Below are 22585 nucleotides of genomic sequence, written 5' to 3' on the forward strand. Positions count from 1 at the left end.
GATGCAACGTCACAACGTGCACCATGTAGCCCACGTCGTTCTCCATCATCCACTTGAAGGTCTGACCCCAGTACTTGCCGAACTGAACCGTGCACCGGCTCAGGATGACCGTCTCTGCACCGGGGTCACCTCCCTCGGAGACGACGCAGGCTCGAGCCTCTGCCTCCACTTCCTTCCACTTCTTAGCCCTCACAAGAGGGCCCTGAGCACCAAAAGCAGGGGGGCCGTCAGCTGTCACTTTTACTGCCTTGGGTGTGGCCTTGAGGACCAACTCCTGTGAGGGTGTGAAACGGAACCTTGGATTTTCCATTTTAGTAGGCAAGAAAAAAACTTATCATGACTGATGAGTGCAGTGACAAGTGACAGCATAACCGTATTAGATACATATAAAGGAAATTACGTTTGCTTGATAGGTCTGCTAGGAGGAGGACAGCAGTGGGGGGTTTGGGGGTTATGGTGATTATTATTTCATTTGCAGTTAAATTCAGTTTACATAGAAAGACACGTTTGCCCCAATGACCATCAGGTTGCCACATATCATACAATGCATTCAACTACATACACTTCAAACGCATGCCATCAAAAAACGAAAGAGAAGACAATTAAATTGTATAGAATTCTAACTTTGAGTTGATATAGATGTTAGCTAAGGTTTTACAGGATTGTCAGTGGTCAAATAAACTTTGAATGTTGTACGCCTACAGTAGCTAGCGATCTACGAAAGTTATTAAATTACACAGTTTGGGTAGCCCCTGTAGTCAAACAAGTCGGTTGACTAGACGTGTTATTGTCATATTTCATCACACTTATAGTCGTCGACGTTAAATTCGTTGCAAATTAAGAAAAATTACCTCAGATACTCACCGAGTAGCATCAATGGCTGACAGAAAAAGATTTTGTGATTAAGTGACGTTAGGAAGATGATTGGAAGATGATTGGCTTAAAAACTTTTGCAACAAACTAGGCCCTTCATTGGTGGATTTTTGCTCTCTTTCTCCAATTTGGAACAAACTGAAGCATCTGATTGGAGGAGAGGACTAATAGAATAATATGGGTATTTGGAACAGTTGGAACAGAGAAAAATGCCCGTCTCAGTCCATCTTGTAGGTTGGCCCCTGGGAGCACCTTAACAGACTTTACAGGGCCCCCAAAGATTGCTGAAATGTACTTGATGTGAACATGACAAGGTATTGAATGAATTCAGTCATATTCATGTGAAAACATGTGAAATTGTCACACTGGGCCTTTTCCCAAAATTCAAAAACAGAATAACTAATGAGCCATTTGACACATGATAGTTTTAAGCTCTCAAGCCAAGCTCTACTTTATTTATTAACCAAGAAAACAGATAAAACAAATCCTTAATTTAACTATTTACATATTAAACATAACTATTAAACATATTACACATCGTTTGACACAACTAACTTTACATTTTTCTTACATTTTATTTGTCCTTTATTTAACCAGGTAGGCAAGTTGAGAACAAGTTCTCATTTACAATTGCGACCTGGCCAAGATAAAGCAAAGCAGTTCGACACATACAACAACACAGAGTTACACATGCAGTAAAACAAACATACAGTCAATAATACAGTAGAAAAATAAGTCTATATACAATGTGAGCAAATGAGGTGAGATAAGGGAGGTAAAGGCAAAAAAGGCCATGGTGGCAAAGTAAATACAATATAGCAAGTAAAACACTGGAATGGTAGATTTGTAGTGGAAGAAAGTGCAAAATATAAATAATGGGGTGCAAAGGAGCAAAATAAATAAATACAGTTGGGGAAGTGGTAGTTGTATGGGCTAAATTATAGATGGGCTATGTACAGGTGCAGTGATCTGTGAGCTGCTCTGACAGCTGGTGCTTAAAGCTAGTGAGGGAGATAAGTGTTTCCAGTTTCAGAGATTTTTGTAGTTCGTTCCAGTCATTGGCAGCAGAGAACTGGAAGGAGAGACGGCCAAAGGAGAAATTGGCTTTGAGGGTGACCAGAGAGATATACCTGCTGGAGCGCGTGCTACAGGTGGGTGCTGCTATGGGGACCAGTGAGCGGAGATAAGGGGGGACTTTACCTAGCTGGGTCTTGTAGATGACCTGGAGCCAGTGGGTTTGGCAACGAGTATGAAGCGAGGGCCAGCCAACGAGAGCGCACAGGTCGCAGTGGTGGGTAGTATATCTTCTTATGGATAGGGGGCACTATTTTCACGACCGGGTGAAAATAACGTACCCGATTTAATCTGGTTACTACTCAGGCCCAGAAACTAGAATATGCATATAATTAGTATATGTGGATAGAAAAGACTCTAAAACTGTTTGAATGGTGTCTGTGAGTATAACAGAACTCATATGGCAGGCCAAAACCTGAGAAGATTCCATACAGGAAGTGCCCTGTCTGACCATTTCTTGTCCTTCTAGGTTATCTCTATCGAAAATACAGTATCTCTGCTGTAACGTGACAATTTCTAAGGCTTCCATAGGCTCTCTGAAGGCGCCAGAAAGTGGATTGGGATCTCTGCCGTCTCTGGGCAAGGTTCAGCAGCTCTGTTTGTGAATGGTCAGCCTAGTGGCTCAGAGCCTGGAGATGCGCGCGCACGACAGGATTCCATGTTTTTCTTCACCTGTTTGAACGAAAACAACATCGTCCGGTTGGAATATTATCGCTAATTTACGAGAAAAATAGCATAAAAATTGATTTTAAACAGCGTTTGACATGCTTCTAAGTACGGTAATGGAATATATTTTTTTTAAATGTCACGATGCGCACCCGCGCGTCACCGTTCGGATAGGGACCTGAACGCACGAACAAAACGGAGGATATTTGCACATAACTATGGATTATTTTGAACCAGAACAACATTTGTTGTTGAAGTAGAAGTCCTGGGAGTGCATTCTGACGAAGAACAGCAAAGGTAATCCAATTTGTCTTATAGTAATTCTGAGTTTAGTGAAGGCCAAACTTGGTGGGTGTCAAATTAGCTAGCCCGTGATGGCGAGCTATCTACTCAGAATATTGCAAAATGTGCTTTTGCCGAAAAGCTATTTTAAAATCTGACACCGCGATTGCATAAAGGAGTTCTGTATCTATAATTTTTTTAATAATTGTTATGTATTTTGTAAACGTTTATCAAGAGTAATTTAGTAAATTCACCGGAAGTTTTCGGTGGGTTTGCTAGTTCTGAACAGCACATGCTAATGAAAAAGCTGTTTTTTTTAATATAAATATGAACTTGATTGAACAAAACATGCATGTATTGTATAACATAATGTCCTAGGAGTGTCATCTGATGAAGATCATCAAAGGTTAGTGCTGCATTTAGCTGTGGTTTTGGTTTTTGTGACATATATTCTTGCTTGAAAAATGGCTGTGTGATGTATTTCTGGCTGGGTACTCTACTAACATAATCTAATGTTTTGCTTTCGCTGTAAAGCCTTTTTGAAATCGGACAATGTGTTTAGATTAATGAGAGTCTTGTCTTTCAAATGGTGTAAAATAGTCATATGTTTGAGAAATGGAAATTATAGCATTTTTAAGGTTTTTCGTATTTCGCGCCGGGCGCTACCATTGGATTTTGATGTCACGTTACACTAGCGGAACGTCTAGATGTAAGAGGATATGGGGATTTGGTTACAAAACGGATGGCACTGTGATAGACTGCATCCAGTTTATTGAGTAGGGTATTGGAGGCTATTTTGTAAATGACATCGCCGAAGTCGAGGATCGGTAGGATGGTCAGTTTTACGAGGGTATGTTTGGCAGCATGAGTGAAGGATGCTTTGTTGAGAAATAGGAAGCCAATTCTAGATTTAACTTTCGATTGGAGATGTTTGATGTGAGTCTGGAAGGAAAGCTTACAGTCTAACCAGACACCTAGGTATTTGTAGTTGTCCTCATATTCTAAGTCAGAACCGTCCAGAGTAGTGATGCTGGACGGGCGGGCAGGTGTAGGCAGCGATCGGTTGAAGAGCATGCATTTAGTTTTACTTGTATTTAAGAGCAGTTGGAGGCCACGGAAGGAGACTTGTATGGCATTGAAGCTCGTCTGGAGGGTTGTTAACCTCTTGGGGCTAGGTGGGACGCTAGCGTGCCACCTGTGGTGCACTCCATCAACAGCAGGTGCATTTCAAGAGCGGCAAATTTGAATCCAAATAAATGTCAAAATTCAAATTTTTCAAAAATACAACTATGTTACACCATTTGAAAGATAAACATCTCCTTAATCTAACCACGTTTTACGATTTCAAAAAGGTTTTACGGCGAAAGCATAAATTTAGAGTATGTTAGGACAGTACATTTACAAGAGTTGTGTGTAATGTTTTGTCAAGTCAAAGACAGGGTCACCAAAACCATAAAACCAGCTAAAATGATACACTAACCTTTTACAATCTCCATCAGATGACACTCCTAGGACATTATGTTAGACAATGCATGCATTTTTAGTTCTATCAAGTTCATATTTATATACAAAAACAGCGTTTTACTATGGCATTGATGTTGAGGAAATCGTTTCCTCCAATAACCGGCAGTCAAGTCAGCGTCACAAATTAAATAATTAAAATTAGAAAACATTGGTAAAATATTATATTGTCATTTAAAGAATTATAGATTTACATCTTTTGAACGCAATCAACTTGCCAGATTTAAAAATAACCTTACTGGGAAATCACACTTTGCAATAATCTGAGCACTGTGCCCAGAAAAATACGCGTTGCGATACAGACTAGACGTCATGTTGGGGAGATCTAAAATCGAAAATACTATGTAAATAATCCATTACCTTTGATTCTCTTCATCAGATGTCACTTCCAGGTATCACAGGTCCATAACGAATGTAGTTTTGGTCAAAAAAGCTCATCATTTATGTCCAAAAATCTCCGTCTCGTTAGCACATGATGTAAGCCAGCCGGACTTCTCGTCATGAACGAGGGGAAAAAATATATTTCCGTTCGTTCAAACATGTCAAACGTTGTATAGCATAAATCATTAGGGCCTTTTTTAACCAGAACATGAATAATATTCAAGGTGGACGAATGCATAGCCTTTTATAACGTATTGGAACGAGGGTACCCAACATGAAGTAGCGCCAGGTGTCTAATGGGACATCACCGTTCCATGGCTCTTGTTCGGTCAGATCTCCCTCCAGAAGACTCAAAACACTTTGTAAAGGCTGGTGACATCTAGTGGAAGCAATAGGAAGTGCCAAAATATTCCTAAACCCCTGTGTTTTTCAATGGGAGAGGTTTAAAGTCAATACAACACATCAGGTATCCACTTCCTGTCAGAAAATGTCTCAGGGTTTTGCCTGCCAAATGAGTTCTGTTATACTCACAGACACCATTCAAACAGTTTTGGAAACTTTAGAGTGTTTTCTATCCATATATAATAAGTATATGCATATTCTAGTTACTGGGTAGGATTAGTAACCAGATTAAATCGGGTACATTTTTTTTATCCAGACGTGCAAATGCTGCCCCCTAGACCCAACAGGTTAACACAGTGTCCAAAGAAGGGCCAGAAGTATACAGAATGGTGTCGTCTGCGTAGAGGTGGATCAGAGACTCACCAGCAGCAAGAGCGACATCATTGATGTATACAGAGAAAACAGTTGGCCCAAGAATTTAACCCTGTGGCACCCCCATAGAGACTACCAGAGGCCCGGACAACAGGCCATCCGATTTGACACATTGAACTCTTATCAGAGAAGTAGTTGGTGAACCAGGCGAGGCAATCATTTGAGAAACCAAGGCTATTGAGTCTGCCGATGAGGATGTGGTGATTGACAGAGTTGAAAGCCTTGGCTAGGTCAATGAATACGGCAGCACAGTATTGTTTCTTATCGATGGCGGTTACGATATCGTTGAGCGTGGCTGAGGTGCACCCATGACCAGCTCTGGAACCAGATTGCATAGCGGAGAAGGTGCGGTGGGATTCGAAATGGTCGGTAATCTGTTTGTTGACTTGGCTTTCGAAGACCTTAGAAAGGCAGGGTAGGATAGATATAGGTCTGTAGCAGTTTGTGTCAAGAGTGTCCCCTCCTTTGAAGAGGGGGATGACAGCAGCTGCTTTCCAATCTTTTGGAATCTCAGACGACAAGAAGGAGAGGTTGAACAGGCTAGTAATAGGGGTTGCAACAATTTCGGCAGATAATTTTTGAAAGAAAGGGTCCAGATTGTCTAGCCCGGCTGATTTGTAGGGGTCCAGATTTTGCAGCTCTTTCAGAACATCAGCTGACTGGATTTGGGAGAAGGAGAAATGGGGAAGGCTTGGGCGAGTAGCTGTGGGGTGTGCAGTGCTGTTGACTGCAGTAGGGGTAGCCAGGTGGAAAGCATGGCCAACCGTAGAAAAATGCTTATTGAAATTCTCAATTATAGTGGATTTATCAGAGATGATAGAGTTTCTTATCCTCAGTGCAGTGGGCAGCTGGGAGGAGGTGTACTTATTCTCCATGGACTTTACAGTGTCCCAGAACTTTTTTGAGTTTGTGTTGCAGGAAGCAAATTTCTGCTTGAAAAAGCTAGCCTTGGCTTTTCTAACTGCCTGTGTATATTGGTTTCTAACTTCCCTGAAAAGTTGCATATCACGGGGGCTGTTCGATGCTAATGCAGAACCCCACAGGATGTTTTTCTGTTGGTTAAGGGCAGTCAGGTCTGGGGAGAACCAAGGGCTATATCTGTTCCTGGTTCTAAATTTCTTGAATGGGGCATGCTTATTTAAGATGGTGAGGAAGGCATTGAAAAAAAATAACCAGGCATCCTCTACTGACGGGATGAGGTCAATATCCTTCCAGGATACCCGGGCCAGGTGGATTAGAAAGGCTTGCTCACTGAAATTACAGAACATATTACAGAACTATTTACGACGATCCTCCAACTCCTTCCTTCGCCTCCTGTTGTCCTTGGCACCCGAGGCTCAGGCCCTCTCTTCTCCTCCAACCACTCCACAGCAGTTTTGCCTCCTCCTGCTGCCTCACAGAAGTGCTCTCCCCTGTACTGGCTGTGGGCAAATTATTTTATTTTAGGCTTGCCACATACCTTGCAGGGGAAAGCAACAGGAAACCTCCTCTTCGTCACAGGTCCATGACCAGCCTGTGCAATTCTCCTCCTCAAATCTGTGTACCTGGTCAAGGGGAGGCCTTTTGTGATTTCCTCCTTTTTATCTTTCCTCCTGACCCCCTTGTTGATTCTAGATGGAGCTGGCTTCAGTTTCTTGTCTACAGAGGGAAACACAGGTAGCGGCTTATTATAACACATTACACAAAGGGAAATTGCTATAGTCAAACACAGAAATGTGAATTTAAGAGAACTCACCTTTGGGGGGGGGGTGTCTGTTCAGAACTGGGGGCCAACATGGACGGCTACATTTCAGGTGTGGAGGTGGGTCCTTGTATTTCCCAGCATGCCGCTGGGCTCTCTCCTCTCTTTCCCTCGGCTGCCTTTTTATTCTTATCAAGTCCAGTTGGCCCTTTTGTGCTTTCCTCCTCCGATCCTTTTTCAATATGTATTGTTTGAAAGCACGCATTCTTGTCCCAGGCAAGATGTTGAGCTGCCTTATCCAGCCTACGTAGCTGTGAGAATTAGAATTAGCAGATACACTGAAAAGGGTGGATAACAAATATTCAGATATATTAAAAATGGTAAAACAAGTTACCTTCTTTGTTTACGGTCTGAAGAGTTATAGACTGCATCGATAATATTTCTATAGCCTGGCCTATTGAAAACTGTATCCATCTTGAGTAATAGTTCTTTGCAAACTGAGACTCTCCCAAACTTCAACAAGTGAAGGTGTGCAGCAACCAATCAGATTAGTGGGCGTCGATTGGGGGGCTGGGGGTGGTTGACTCCCTGCTGTCACCTATAGTATCTGCTGGTCATCTCAAATGTCTCAGTAGAACTTGCCTGTTTTTTCTGTGCTACAAACAGTGTGTTTATTGAACTTTAAAGACAGTGTATGACAATAAATCTAAATGAATTCCAAGGGAGAAAAAGTGCTTCTATTCAATTATTTATTTCACAGGGAATGTCACGTGTGAAACAACCCAGCATAATACACACACACTTTGTTACAAGTTAAGAATTTTAAATGAGCTAAAGGTACAAACAATCAATGTCATAAAAAGAACATATGTACAAAAACTACTTTACACACCAGTCAGTCAGAGTTTACTGGCCTTTGCTAGCACCATGCTGGGCCCTCATGAGTGCCAGCCACTCCTCAACAGTTTGGCCACCAGAGGTAGCGGCACAGAATCTCACATTACCGTACATACTGTGTCCAAATTCAGAAGTTTTTGGCTTGCCACATTTGGAGCACTTATAGCCTTCATATGGCTTGTGCACTCTGACTGTAATGCCAGACTCCAGCTTCTTCCTCCTCCATTCGGTGGTCCTGGAGACCTTGGGTCCAGCAGGAGGAGGGGGAAGAGTGGAGGTCGAGGGCAGCTCTTGGGAGACTGGTGTGGTAGGCAGACTGGGTGGCGGTAGAGGTGGCAGTGGCTGACTAGTGGCTGCTCTGCCACGCTGTGTAGCCTGCCCCGTTCTGTCCTCTGGCAGCTGGTAGGTGCTGCTGGTTGATAGGCCTGGCAGCGGTGAAGTGCTCCTTACTGCAGCGTGGAAGGGGCCTGACTCCTCCCTCTCTGCAGTCATGCTGTCCTGGGTCTGGTGCAGGGCCACTCTCTCCATAGAGGATATCCGTTTGTTGTACCTGTGTGAAAAACATGGAATATGTTAATTGTTATCAGGAACACTGTCAACCAGTGAACTACACAAAATATACCAACATATTTTTTAAAACTTACCACTGTGTCAAGGTCAGCTTGTTGACCTCAAACAGTTGCAGCCTTGTGTGTGTATTCAGGTTTGGGCTGCCCAGCACCATGGTCCTGATCCTCCTGTAGTCCCCCAGGATAGCACCCCACCTGTTGACCCGGTTACCAAGAACCGTCTTGCCAGCAGGGTGCTTGTGGCACAGCTCCACAAAAATGGCCTCCACTGTCCTGCTGGTGTTGGGCCACTGAGCCTTGGCCAAGCAGGGAGCTGAAGGTAGATTAAGTTAACAAAAGGAAACATCACGTTAATGAGAAATACACTCATGTCTTTATGTGTGTAGTGAGTTTAGAACAATGTGTAGTACGCACCGCTTCATACTCTCTTCCCCCTTCACGGTGGAGTTCTTGGAATTTTTAAAGCGCCCCTGCAGGACTCGGTCCCGGAACCTCTCTGGGTAGGAGACAGCCGCCTTGTCTCTTTCCGGGAGATTTCCCCAGAGAGCCATGATCTCCTCTATTTGCCTATTAGAGATCCATGGCCCCTCCAGGAGCCTCACCAGACTCTTGGCAAGGAGGACCACGTGCTGGTATCCACTAACCCCATCAGGTCCTATGTACTCCTGGAAATAGAAGAGTCATAGGGAAGGGTTGGATTAATAGTCAGATTAATTGTTATGAATGGAAAGAAACTTGAGAGTGCGCTGTTAGGATGTGGATAGTCACTTACGTCATCCTCCAGGTCCTGACTGGCAGCTGGTGTAGTGTCCACCTCCATAGTGTCATCAGGGGGTGTGACGACAGGTACCTGGGATGAGTTGGGTTGAGTGGGCTTAGTGAGCGGTGGAGTGGCCTTCCTGAGTGGAGGTACTGCTGGGAGACTGTCATCGAGGGCGGGCAAGGACATGGTGGGGTCATCCTCCTCCTCCTCAAGCTCGCTCAGGTCCTCCTCCTCTCCCTCTCCTCCCTCAAATACATCAGGTGTCCCGTCTGGGACATCCGGGTCCTTACCGAGGTTGGACTCCAGCCTCTGGTCACCATGGGTCTGGGAGAAGAGGTAGTCGACCCCAATGAGTTCCCCTTAAACAGAGAGACAACAAAAAAAAGAGAGTAGTACATACACTGCACATGTTTTAGTGTGTGTGTATATAATTGTATAATTTAGAAATACATACCAGTGTACTTTGCAGGCCTTGTATGATCCTTCACCAGACTGCAGCCCGCTTCGGCACGGTCCTCATTCCACCTAACCAACCCTTCAAGGAGGTAGGCCTGAAAGTGCTCGGCACACGCACTTGTTCCTATAAATGACAACAACAAGAAATAAGAACTCTTCACATGCACACAGTTGTTAACACACAACACAACATGACGTAACAACATGACCCAGTTTAACATTTAACATACCAGGAATGAAGCGGTTGAGGTGGAGGTGGAAAGATTCCAGGGAGGTGGACCCACGTGAGCAGCGCAACACAGGCAGGATGACCCCTCCCTTGGTCACGTCCTTGCTCTTGTTGGTGTAGATGCTGACATCAGGGGGGGTCCTGAATGCAGACCAGGTGGTGTCTCTGGGTCTGCCAGATGGCCTGCATTCGGTCACGGTCCAGGAGCCGGATGCCTATGGTGTCTGTGGCATCCATGAAGGTGTCCAGGAGCTCCCCGATGAGACGCTCGGTCTCCTCCGCCCCGCGCGTGCGGCGACGACAGTGCCGAGCCATCTCCTTCAGGCTGATCCTCTTCATCAGTTGTGCGTCGCTGAGCCCCGTGATGTGGCTCTCCTTGAGCTCACCTCGCTTGGCCTCCCGCAGGCGCTCCACATCATCTGCACACCACACCAACATGCAGGAGGAGAGCCGCTGCATAAAGAGAGCATAGAGAGGATGGATCTCTGTGGTCACTCCCCGAGCAAAGCGACGGATGAAGTGCCACACATCCAGCCGGACGATGAGTTCAGCCCACTGGCTGAACATGGCTGCCGTCTTCCCCTTTCCCATCAGGGCGCAGCAGTCCCGGTTGACATACAGCAGCTTGGGAGGTGCCACTCCAGCTCTACCGTAGCGCTGCTGGAGGCCAGCTGCCATGTCGAGCAGGCCCTCTCCTTCGCTGTCTGTGAGGACCGTAATGAGCACCTGGCCGTACTCATTACCCACGTTTGTGGCCCACGCTGCTGTCCCGTGTGCCTTCCCAGCTAGTTTCTTGGTCACCTGAGGGGAGTCAAACAAACACAGACAAGACAGACAAACACACAGTCATGTCAGTGAGTGGACACAAAGTTTCACAATACATTTATTAAGTCATAAAATAAGTCATAATAAATTATTATTCATTTGATTGTCTCTTACTAACTCGTATTATTTCTGGTCAAAACATCTTAAATCACCTTCTTGGTTGAATCCATCTTCAGGATGGACCCAAAGGTGGAGGTGACTCTGGCCTTAAAGTCCTCCAGCTGGAAAAGAACGTCGTAGCCGTGGACAGTCAGCAGCCACTGGGCTGAGGGCACATCCAAAAAGGGAGGAGGAGGTATTACCCTCAGTGGTGCGGCACCTGGGACCACAAAGTGGTCACAGACGGACAGGTAGTCCAGGGTCCGACTCATCCAGGTCAGGCTGTGCTGCTCCCTCAGCTGGTTGTACAGCCTGGTCACACTGTTCCCCAGTGTCCTCTCCCTCATCAGCCTGACCACCTTCAGGTCACAGGACAGCCTAATACACAGAGACAATTGGGTTAAAAAAAGAGGAAGGAGGAGAAGAGGGTGAGAAGTGTGTGGATGGGGGTTCTAGAAACACGTTGATCAAGGAAGGAGGGGCTTGGGGAGAGGGTGACTTTGAAACACTTTGCTTTGTTTGGGCAGTTCCTGATAAGAGATCAAAGGTCAGACATTCAGATCAAAGAGCTAATTAACATTTCAATGGGGCTTTGAAGAGAGGTTATTCAATGGGGCTTTGAAGAGAGGTTATAAGAGAGGTTATTCACACACATACGTTGTTATTTGTTGACAGTAATACACAGTGGACCACATTGCTACCCTGTTTACAGTAGAGCCCATACAGCATTAAATGTCAATTTGATTCTACATATAATGTTTGCTAGCTGCCCCATACAGCGTTAAATGTCAATTTCATTCTAAATATAACGTTAGCTAGCTGGCAAGTGTGCGTTGTAGTACACTAAGTTAACCTGTTAGGGCTAGGGAGCAGTATTGACACGGCCGGATAAAAAACGTACGTATAACAGAACTCATATGGCAGGCCAAAACCTGAGAAGATTCCATGCAGGAAGTGGCCTGTCTGACAAGTTGTGTTTCATCTTGGCTCTTTTTATTGAAGACCGAGGATCTTTGCAATAACGTGACACTTCCTACGGCTCCCATAGGCTCTCAGAGCCCAGGAAAAAGCTGAACGATATCGAGGCAGCCTCTGGCTGAAACACTTTATCACGTTTGGCAAGTGGCCGATCAGAGTACTATGGGCTTAGGCGCATGCCCGAGTCGACCGAATGCTTTATTTTCTTTCGTCTGTTTACCTAAACGCAGATTCCCGGTCGGAATATTATCGCTTTTTTATGAGAAAAATGGCATAAAAATTGATTTTAAACAGCGGTTGACATGCTTCGAAGTACGGTAATGGAATATTTAGACATTTTTTGTCACGAATTGCGCCATGCTCGTCACCCTTATTTACCCTTTCGGATAGTGTCTTGAACGCACGAACAAAACGCCGCTGTTTGGATATAACTATGGATTATTTTGAACCAAACCAACATTTGTTATTGAAGTAGAAGTCCTGGGAGTGCATTCTGACGAAGACAGCAAAGGTAATAACATTTTTCTTATAGTAAATCTGACTTTGGTGAGTGCTAAACTTGCTGGGTGTCTAAATAGCTAGCCCTGTGATGCCGGGCTATCTACTGAGAATATTGCAAAATGTGCTTTCACCGAAAAGCTATTTTAAAATCGGACATATCGAGTGCATAGAGGAGTTCTGTATATATAATTCTTAAAATAATTGTTATGCTTTTTGTGAACATTTATCGTGAGTAATTTAGTAAATTCACCGGCAGTGTTCGGTGGGAATGCTAGTCACATGCTAGTCACATGCTAATGTAAAAAGCTGTTTTTTGATATAAATATGAACTTGATTGAACAAAACATGCATGTATTGTATAACATAATGTCCTAGGGTTGTCATCTGATGAAGATCATCAAAGGTTAGTGCTACATTTAGCTGTGGTTTTGGTTTATGTGACATTATATGCTAGCTTGAAAAATGGGTGTCTGATTATTTCTGGCTGGGTACTCTGCTGACATAATCTAATGTTTTGCTTTCGTTGAAAAGCCTTTTTGAAATCGGACAGTGTGGTTAGATTAACGAGAGTCTTGTCTTTAAAATGGTGTAAAATAGTCATATGTTTGAAAAATTGAAGTTTTTGCATTTTTGAGGAATTTGAATAACGCGCCACGGGATTACACTGGCTGTTGAGTAAGTGGGACGCAAGCGTCCCACCTAGCCCATAGAGGTTAACACTGCACGTGAACTACATTGGCTGAATATCTAAATATATAACGTTAACTATCAATTATTATCACCCTTTATTACACATTATTAGCTAGCGACAGGACTCCTTTTCAAGAAAATCGATGACTGAAACTCACATTAATTCACCTAAATACACAACTGTGTTCTGAAACCTGCCATGAAATATAGCTAACCTTACCTTTAAGACCACGATTGAAACTCACATTAATTCATCTAAATACCCAAACGTTTGCTGAAATCCGTGATGACAACAAAATCAACAATTGAAACTCACCTTAATTCACAATTGTGTTCCGAAATACGCAATGAAATATATATCTAACGTGACCTTTACAACTATGTTTCTCACAAGTACTCGGAATGATGGAGAACTAACTGCACAGAATTTCTCTGTGGATTTTGGGGGAGGCGGGACATGATTAACAGATAAGAATCCCGTTGGTGGCGTAATTTGCAATTTGACCAATCAGTCTCTGCAACCAAAAGCGCAACAAATGCAACTAGCCAATGAGGTTAGCCAAAGATTTGAAACAGATAAGCAACAGAAAGCAAAGAAGATTCCCTGGCTCAGACTGCACGAAACCCAGTTGTAAGTCTCTCGTACCAAGTACTCCACACTACGGGGGATGGTGTCATTGGAAGCATGATTTACAGCAAGCTGCAGAGAGTGGCACACACAGCGAATAAGAACCAGATATTTGAGGCCATACTCCTCCTTCAGCACTTTATGGACCCCATTGTTAATCCCCGTCAGTCCCTATCCCCAGGAGTTTCTCTTTTTTAAGACGACACTTCGAGGAAAGCCACAACAGCACGGGCTATAGATTTGGCATCTCCTCCCTCCAACTCAACAAGCCCCAGAAATGTTGATACAATTGTCTGCTTGGTGTCAAAGTACCTTATCACAACCCCCAGGTACTTAGAAACACACATCGAGGAGGAGGCTGAAACGCTGGTCACCCACATCTGCGACCAACTTTTTCAGAAAGTATGGTGCTAGAACACCATTAATCATTTCTGTGAACTTTGTCCTGTGCATTTTTAAGTGGGTAGCAGCAGTGGAGTCAGAGAAAGCAGCTCTACATGCTTCTCCAATGTGATCACATGCCAGCATGGAACAGTGTTCAGCGATGGTGGCCTCAGCCTTTTTTGCAGAGTCAATTTTTTTTAACCATAAATGGCAGCTTGTTTTGGGTGGAACTGTTATAAGGCTTTGCCTTTTGAGTATGTTTTTGAGTTGTCATGTGTTTTTTTACATCGCTAAGTTTGGCGTAGAAATCAGCCTTACAATACAGGCAGTATGCCCGTGTATCATCTCCAATAAACGGCTTCAACCAGCCTTTGAATTCAGGGTTTGATTACCACTCCTTTCTGTATTTTTGAGTGTACAGTTTAGACTGAGACATGATGAGCTAGCCAGCTAGATGTTTAGCTTATGTCACAGATAGGCACACACACAGTGGACAAGGTGAGTAAGTGACTGAGGCTGTGTGAGTCAAATGCAGTAATTTATTTTAGACAAAGGACATTTTACATTTATATGAGCCAGCGGCGGCTTCCCGCATGCGTGATTCATTTGCAGTCTGGACGCGGAGGGCGGAACATCTCCTGCTCTGACTGCAGCTGGGGGGGACTGCTGCGCGAGGACTGGGCCGCATGTGAGTGCTTTGGGACGGGGCTCACGGCAGCACCCGCTGCTCGTTGAGAAGAGTAAGAACGATATGTGCTTTCATGTTAGTCTCCAATAACAACAGAAAAAGTCGCTAGATTTGTTGCTAGTCGATTGTTTTGAAAATGTGTCATTAGAGGGGTCTGAATACTCGCTAAATATAGCGACTGAGTTGCTAATTTGTCATCACTGAGTGCACGTGTTGCACCGACCGAACTGCCGCTAAAAACTGTCTTATAGCTCTAAACTTGAGTGAAACACACGTAGCACAGACCAACTGCTGCTAACAGCTCGCTTTTCAGAGTAAAACACATGTTGCGCTGGCAGTAGTCAGTAAAGTCCGCTAGCTACTGATAATAGCCAATACCGCTCTGTTGAAAATGTAAAACAGGTGATGCACCGATCCACCGGGTGTACATACTGTCCATAAACCACTAAAAGTGGTATAACTTAAAGTTACTGAAGCTAGCTAGCTAATTAGCTCTTGCTAGATGCTCACATTTGCATCTGACTATGCAAATCGTGCAGTAACAGTAAGCCTACTCTACAATGCTAGCTAGCTGTAATGTTGCTCAACACTTTTAATTTGCACACAAAGTTAACCAATAACAGTGAACTTACCTGGAATTCTAATTAAGTATAGAAATGAAGTAATTCTGTGGTTCTGTGAATGACTTCTGATGTTCGGCAGATCCACGCTCTCGATCTGTCCACTCTTTCCATTCACCAGACACTTGACAATGGCGGAAAAATCCAAATTTAACCAACATTAGTGGGCATGGTCATGCTGTTTTACTCCAATATAATTGAATCTGTATTTTTGCTCCCACTCCAGCAGCCACTGGTAATAATTACACTCTAAAATTATTTAATTTCACTACTTGAGAGGAAAATAATTTTAACTCCAGAAAAAACACTCTCCAGTTTTTACTGTGTGCTAGCTAACATCAAGTAAGTTAGGTACCGGTGTTGTGCCAAAAATCCCCCTGCCAGAATCCCCCCCCCCCCCCCTTTGAATTTTGTGGCTCGAGTCAAATACTTTCTGTGACACACATCAGAGTCAAATACTTTCTATAGAACAAACTTCACGTCAGGATAGGCAAAATTAATAATGAATTATGTTTTATATTAAAATAGAGGGGTAAAATGTTGGCAAGCAATAAACATTTCAGAACAACTATGAATTATTATCCTTACACTTTCAAAAATACTAGTTGAATAAGACATTGGAGATGTGACGATTTTTGGCAAAGAGATTTATTTATAGACTAATACAAAAATCAGTAGCGGATTTAGGTACAGGCGACATTAGCAGCCGCCCAGGGGCATCTTGCCGGGGGCAACAAGGGGCGCTCCCGGGTGTGGGCGGGGCGGGCGCTGAAGGGGGGGTTCGCCCAGGGCGCCATACAAGCTAGAACCGCAACATACACTTGAAACAAATAGCCAAACCGAAAACTTCAGACAAAAATGCTTTCTGCTACTAAGATCAGTGAAATGTACGCTAAACTGACAAAGGAGTGGAGAGCAGAAACGACAACTAGCAATCAAGTCGCAGCAATGAAGAACGCGAAGGGGGGGATTCTGGCAGAGGGGAGATTTTCAGCACAACACCTGTGCCGAAGCAAATGCTACGTACGTTTTACAGGTATAACATATACCTTATGTATTTCATCGAAAATCCCTCATATTTATTATAATTGTTTTAAGGCTATTTTGAGATGTGTTACACTACTTTTAAGAGTGAACTATTGTATTTATTTTCTAAATTGTGTTAATGCTGTGAGGTCATCAACGGGAGCCATGCACATGTTCGCAAATGTCCACAAATGTACAAAAAAAAGACAATTGAAAATTATATCGTCATTGATTTAGTGTTGCACTACTGTTTTTAGGAATCTATATACTAGTGTTAACCTCTCTGGGGTATGTGGGACGCTAGCTGTCCAATTTGGTATAGTGTTTAATATCTTAACAATGTGGAGTAATTATAGGAACCGGGGCAGGAACCGGGGCTTGGTCAGTTGGGGGCAGAGGCCGCGGGAGCGATCGGGGGACCTGTAGGGCTACGGCTTTTGCAGTGACAGAAATAAATAGGTTAAATGAATGAATTAATAAATAAAATAAATGCAAGCATGAATGGACAGACATATTACAAATGAAGATAACAGTGATTCAGTTAATAGTTCATACATGCAGTGACTCTTCTCTAAACCCAGATGACTCTTACCAATACATTTCCTTGGGTTGACGATAGCGACAAATTTAACACACTTTAATATGTCAGCAAACTTTAACTGAATACTTATCAAAACGTATCGAATTTCCTATGTCAATTAATAGTGACGTAAAAACATACATGTGTCTATGTCAGCAGCAGCTTTGACCAGCTCTGCGTCCGATTGATCTGTTGGTGGCAGTGCTGGTCGAGGGAAAGACACCCCTATTTCTTCATCTTCGCCTGCAGTTCACCAGGGGCGAGAGCGCGCCTTGAAAGGAACGCAGAGATCGCAGGACCAAGAAGCCTTTGAAAACAAAACATAGCAAATATGTCATAATTTCCAACTGTGTGGAACAAATTGAATTATATTTTCCTTTAAGATGATATGTAACATTTACGTAGCCGCACTCTTGGGCCGGGTGGTGCTGGCGGGGGTGGTGCTGGCTGCGGCGGGCCTGGACACAGCAGCTACCCCCTCCTAGTCTCTGCGCTGAATGTAGTCGATCAAGGCGGCCATCGCACTCCCAGGATAACGGGGTGTCTGCGTCCTCATGCTCCTGACATATCTGTGTGAGACACAGCAGAGGGAACGTTTGAGATGAACATAGAAAACACAAAAGACGCACGCCCATTACTTTATCCTGTCCGCACCCGTAGCCTCATACTGGTCCTGCAGCTCTGACAACATCTGTAAGAGACTTTCTTAAGCAAGGGATTATACAGGCAGCCGTCCCACAGGTCTGAACTTGGACTCGATCCGTACCTCACCATCTGCTCCGTTATCAATCTCTCCAGAATTCTGGTGATTAAAACTTTCATACTTGGCATATATTCATCAATCACACAATATCAACACACTCATACCGGTGAAAGAAGCCCACAACACAGTGATTATAACATTTTTCAATTTTTTCCAAACATACCATCGCATCACCCAGTCAGTGAGGTATCCACCCCAGAGTTCTCTACTAACTCGTTAGCCAATGTGGTTAAACCTGCCAGGGCCTTGGCCACTGATCCATCTGGAGCTGTGTTATTTGGGATGAAAGTACAGCACATTGATCCGAATATCACACACACACACCACCCTTCTCCACCAGTAACATATCCAATGCTATTCTATTCTGCCAAGCCATCAAACTAGTTGCCTCTGTCTGTTCTGCTAATCCTTTTATCGCATCTCTAGTATAGTTGATGAACTGCTGTTGGTTATAATAAATATAATTTATCCAATCTACATTTCTATTGAGGGTTGACCACCAGAAGATGCTTGATTCTAATCCAGCCAATATCTGATTCCTAGCTTTAAACTCATTAGGCACCCCCTTGGAACCCCAATGCTATCAATGTAAGCTCTATCGTCTAAGGACCCAGACGGAACACTCCTTCTCCCTCTCTGTTCTTTTGCGTGTTCTCACTTCCCCTACATCCCGTCCGTGTATATTGTGTCAAGCCATACAATAATAGTCTCCTCCTGCGACTGTGAAAGGGGGAAGTCTGGATCTAATGGGCACATAGGATACAGATAATGCAGATCAGTACAACTGTTATTGTCTGGCTTCCCTGCCTTCATGACCAGCTTTACCATACAGGCCATTCCCCTTGGTAAATCAATTCCATCGAGTGGAAAGGGGATGGTTGTCAACTGAGGTTTTGGCTGTTGCGCAGCCATAACATTCTTCTTTAGCTACTGATCTAGCTGTATACTGAATCCATTCCAGCCATAGGTTGGAATCCCCAAACCAAGTCTCCTCCTCAATCACTTCCTTAAGATCTTTCGTCTGAACTATCCTCACCGGTCCTTGGCTCTGAATGACTACACGAGGAATGTCCGTTTTATCAGGGGTACAACTGGTATCCTGTCCTAACCTCTACTACTCGGAATGGTACCGTAGTGTCGACACTGGTCTGGTCAAAGTCAACATACCATAACCCTGAATCCTCTTTCTTTACGCTTTTAATGGTAATTCATACCTTTAAGCAATACTTCCCTTGCTCTGGATTGCAGTCAAAACCCCTGGCTTTCACTATACTCCATCTGTTTCTATATTGGGTGTGTGGATTGACATAGCCTTCTCTCTCTGTGTGAGCTATGACCTGATTCCATGAGTTACACAGGGATCTACACAGATATCTTCCCCATGAAGTCAGAGTCCTAGACTGCCAGGAGGTTAGGGACCCCATTTGGTCTGCATAGAACTCTATTGAGACATCCTTCCCTAACTCTACTCTCACTTCCTTTTTATCCAGATCGAGTGACCTTTTGTACCTAGGGCATAAAAACTCCTCATCTTCTACACTATGGGTCAAGTTACCACTTTCTGACTTCTCGAGTGGTTCATGGTGTATTAGGAATATGGCTCCCACAATCAGACAGCTCAGACTGACCAGTACCACTGTAAAGCCCCACTCCCTCCCGGAGAACATATCATTGGCTAGAGGCCAACCCACACTTTCACTTCTATGAACGCACACAGTGAGGATCGGGCGGGTTAGGGAATCTTCGTTAGAGAGGTAACCCCCGAACCTTATCGGTATTGGGTTCTTCTCCTAACTCTGTGATTGTTCGACAGTGTCAGTGTATCTTACCCTCCCGCAATGTGTGATATGAACCCAGGTAGGTCTTTCAGCTATTCTCACCGCAAAGGCTGTTACCAGGAGCACTTGGTATGGCCCCTCCCACTGTGGCTGCTTCCAGTTCTTTTGTCCTCAGGGACTGGATCCACACCCAGTCTCCTGGTTGGATTGAGTGAATCACCTTCTGCTGTAATTCACCTGTTGGACACAAAATCTCGGACATACGGGTTTGGTTAACAAACAGTCTTCTCATGTGTTCTGTTAGTATATCTTCAACTTCTATGTCTACCTGTTCTGGCCTCCCTAACTCTGGCATTCTATATAATTTACCTGATCAGCTAAAATGTAATCCATTATTTAAAGAGAGAGATCCTAGTTAACCAACTACCCTAATCGTATCCTCCCAGTAAGTTGGGAACGCTTCTTCCCATGTAATATACTTATCTATTATAAAAAAAAATGTTTTAAGTAGTTCATTATCCAATAGGCCACAAAGTGTTTCCTAACCTGCTCTACTATTCTCCCCCTATTTATACATGCTCAAGCCATGTATCAATATTGCTGCATATCTAAAAAATGTCTTTGGTAAGGTTAGTAATTTATTCTTATGTCAGCCCTTCTCTTGTAGGATTGCCCCCTTTCATTTTCCACATGTCCAATTCTCCCTGGGGCATTCATCCTTATCTACCCTGTAACAATTCTCTGTCAAATGTCTTATTTAAGATTTATCTGTGCTGCTTTGTATGGTTTTAAATGCCTATGTGCTTGTCTGTGTAAATAGTCATATCTCCTCTTAGCGAATTTACCAAACATAAACTTAAAATCAAAACTAAAATACATGCCAATGGAGCCGATAGTCTTTCCATGAATTAATATACTAACTAAGCGAACCAAACTAAATTATCTTCCTATCTTCTATTCTTATTATGTATTTTCTGTCTATCCCAGTATTATTTCTGTCCTCACCTGTTGATATTTTAACTATGCTGCTCTCCACTCATTAACTGTTATCTAATTCTTCTGTCTCTTTTATCTTCTCTTCCTTGCTTATGCTCTCCTCCTGCTACTTCCAACCCATCAAGGTCTCAGCAGTGCAGGGGAGGACTTCTCCATCTGCCCTTCCTTCTATCTGTCTGTCGCTCTTTCTCATAAGTTCGTTTTAAATATGGGTTGTTTCCAAATATTAACTAAATATCTCCCGGTCTCCCTTGTTGCACTCCTGAATTTCTAGAAAAATCAACCTGTCTAGATATTACATATCTACTTAAATTTATCTCAATACCCTCAATAATCCTGGATCACCTACAGATGTCATATATCTCTGTCCTGTTTACACAAGTCTACTATTATTAAACCTATTCACAACAAAATATAATAATACTATTAATCTAAGTCTACCATTATTTAAACTTGTCTTGCTTAACTCAATGACCTTGTTCAATAGCCAAATATAATAATACTTATTATATCAATTCCACAGCCTTGTTGTATTAAATCTTTTCCACTAAATTCAACAACAGCTGACTACCTAGGGGAAAATAAACTTGGCTAGATAATGTACAAGAATACTACTACTTGTCAAAAGATATTCAAATAACATAATCAGATTAAAAATGACTAATCTGAACTACTCCACAAAGGAAAATTAATATACCCTTATTGTTCTAGGAAAATAGACTTAAGGAAGCCTATCCTTAGTCTAAGGCTTTGCCCTTTTAGTCTTCTCATTGGTTCAAATTATCAATTGTTTCTAAGAACTTTAACTCCATCATAATTATCCGTTATACAAATTCCTGTATTAGTATTACAAATGACCATGAATTCACTATCCAAATGGCTTTTCATTGCGGCTGATCAGACCACAAAAGGAAAAGTCACCAGAGGGGTCAAAAGTCATACCACCCTTTCAGAACCGTATTTCTTACTACATTAGACAAATGAAGGCTAAGAACTTTATCTACATTTTGTATCCCAGGTTCCCAGAACATTCCCTATCAAAAGAATTTCACGTGCTTAATTAAAACTCAGAAAACAAAACTTCCAAAATGCCATGTGTGTATACCCCTTTAAGATATCCGGTCCCTAGGAATTTTTCCCAAAGAGAGCTAAGCGCTCCTTTTTCCAAAATAACCACAAACATTTAGTCATCATTCCTTATACTACACCGATTCAGAAACCCAAACGTTAACTACAAACAAAACCTAAAAATACTTATAATTCCATTGTACTCCCCCCAATCATTAGTTTTAAACTTAATTGAACATGCGCTACCCTTGGATACAATACTGTACTTCAAACCTATTAAACTCCCCTACTTTAACATACTACTTGACTAATTTAACCCAAGATTGCTTAAAACCTTAAACCCCTTGAGTTTGTCTGCAAACCGGCCCATTCTGTTTGCTAGGAATACCCTGCCATTATACACAACTGTGTTTAATGTGCACCGTCCCTGTAAAAATAAAATTAACTCCACCTGCAATTCACTTTACTGACCTGGCATTGTCCCACGTAATGGAAACAGATTATAATGTTAGAATATACTGACCTGACATTGTCCCACGTAATGGAAACCGATTATAATGTTAGAATACATTACTTCCTGCTCAAATTCACTATTGTTAGCTAAACAATAAAAAATATAACCTCTACTCCAACAACGTTCAGCCTTTCCTCTATCGTAAGAGTAAAACCAACTTTTCAACTTTCTCTTCTCTTTCGGCTTCACAATTATGAAATGTCCAAGACTTAAAAGTAACCTGTAAATTGCCAAACTTACTTTTCAACTTTCTTAGTAACTTCCATTTTTTTTTTCACCCT

The 22585-nt window shown here is 43.0% G+C and overlaps 1 protein-coding gene and 1 long non-coding RNA gene across 2 annotated transcripts in view; both read right to left on the minus strand.

Moving 5' to 3' along the window:
* The window catches only part of LOC106564315 (uncharacterized), a 37230-nt gene extending 20854 nt beyond the window's left edge, over window positions 1–16376 (minus strand). The window contains exons 1-7 of the mRNA XM_045692060.1: window positions 16305–16376; window positions 11144–11449; window positions 10354–10967; window positions 10168–10307; window positions 9936–10061; window positions 9491–9840; window positions 9133–9383 (exon numbers count right to left, since the gene is read on the minus strand). Coding sequence (XP_045548016.1) covers window positions 9133–9383; window positions 9491–9840; window positions 9936–10061; window positions 10168–10307; window positions 10354–10967; window positions 11144–11449; window positions 16305–16376 — 1859 coding nt within the window. The remainder of the gene's footprint in view (window positions 1–9132; window positions 9384–9490; window positions 9841–9935; window positions 10062–10167; window positions 10308–10353; window positions 10968–11143; window positions 11450–16304) is intronic.
* A 261-nt stretch (window positions 16377–16637) lies between these two features.
* Window positions 16638–19984, minus strand: LOC123725622 (uncharacterized). Its single transcript, XR_006758161.1, has 3 exons — window positions 19829–19984; window positions 17597–17754; window positions 16638–17492 (listed from the first exon to the last, which is right to left on the minus strand). It is a non-coding gene; the product is annotated as an uncharacterized lncRNA (long non-coding RNA).
* Between the last annotated feature and the right edge of the window lie 2601 nt (window positions 19985–22585).

The sequence above is a fragment of the Salmo salar genome, chromosome ssa12 (genome assembly GCF_905237065.1).
Source record: "Salmo salar chromosome ssa12, Ssal_v3.1, whole genome shotgun sequence".
Lineage (NCBI taxonomy): Eukaryota > Metazoa > Chordata > Actinopteri > Salmoniformes > Salmonidae > Salmo > Salmo salar.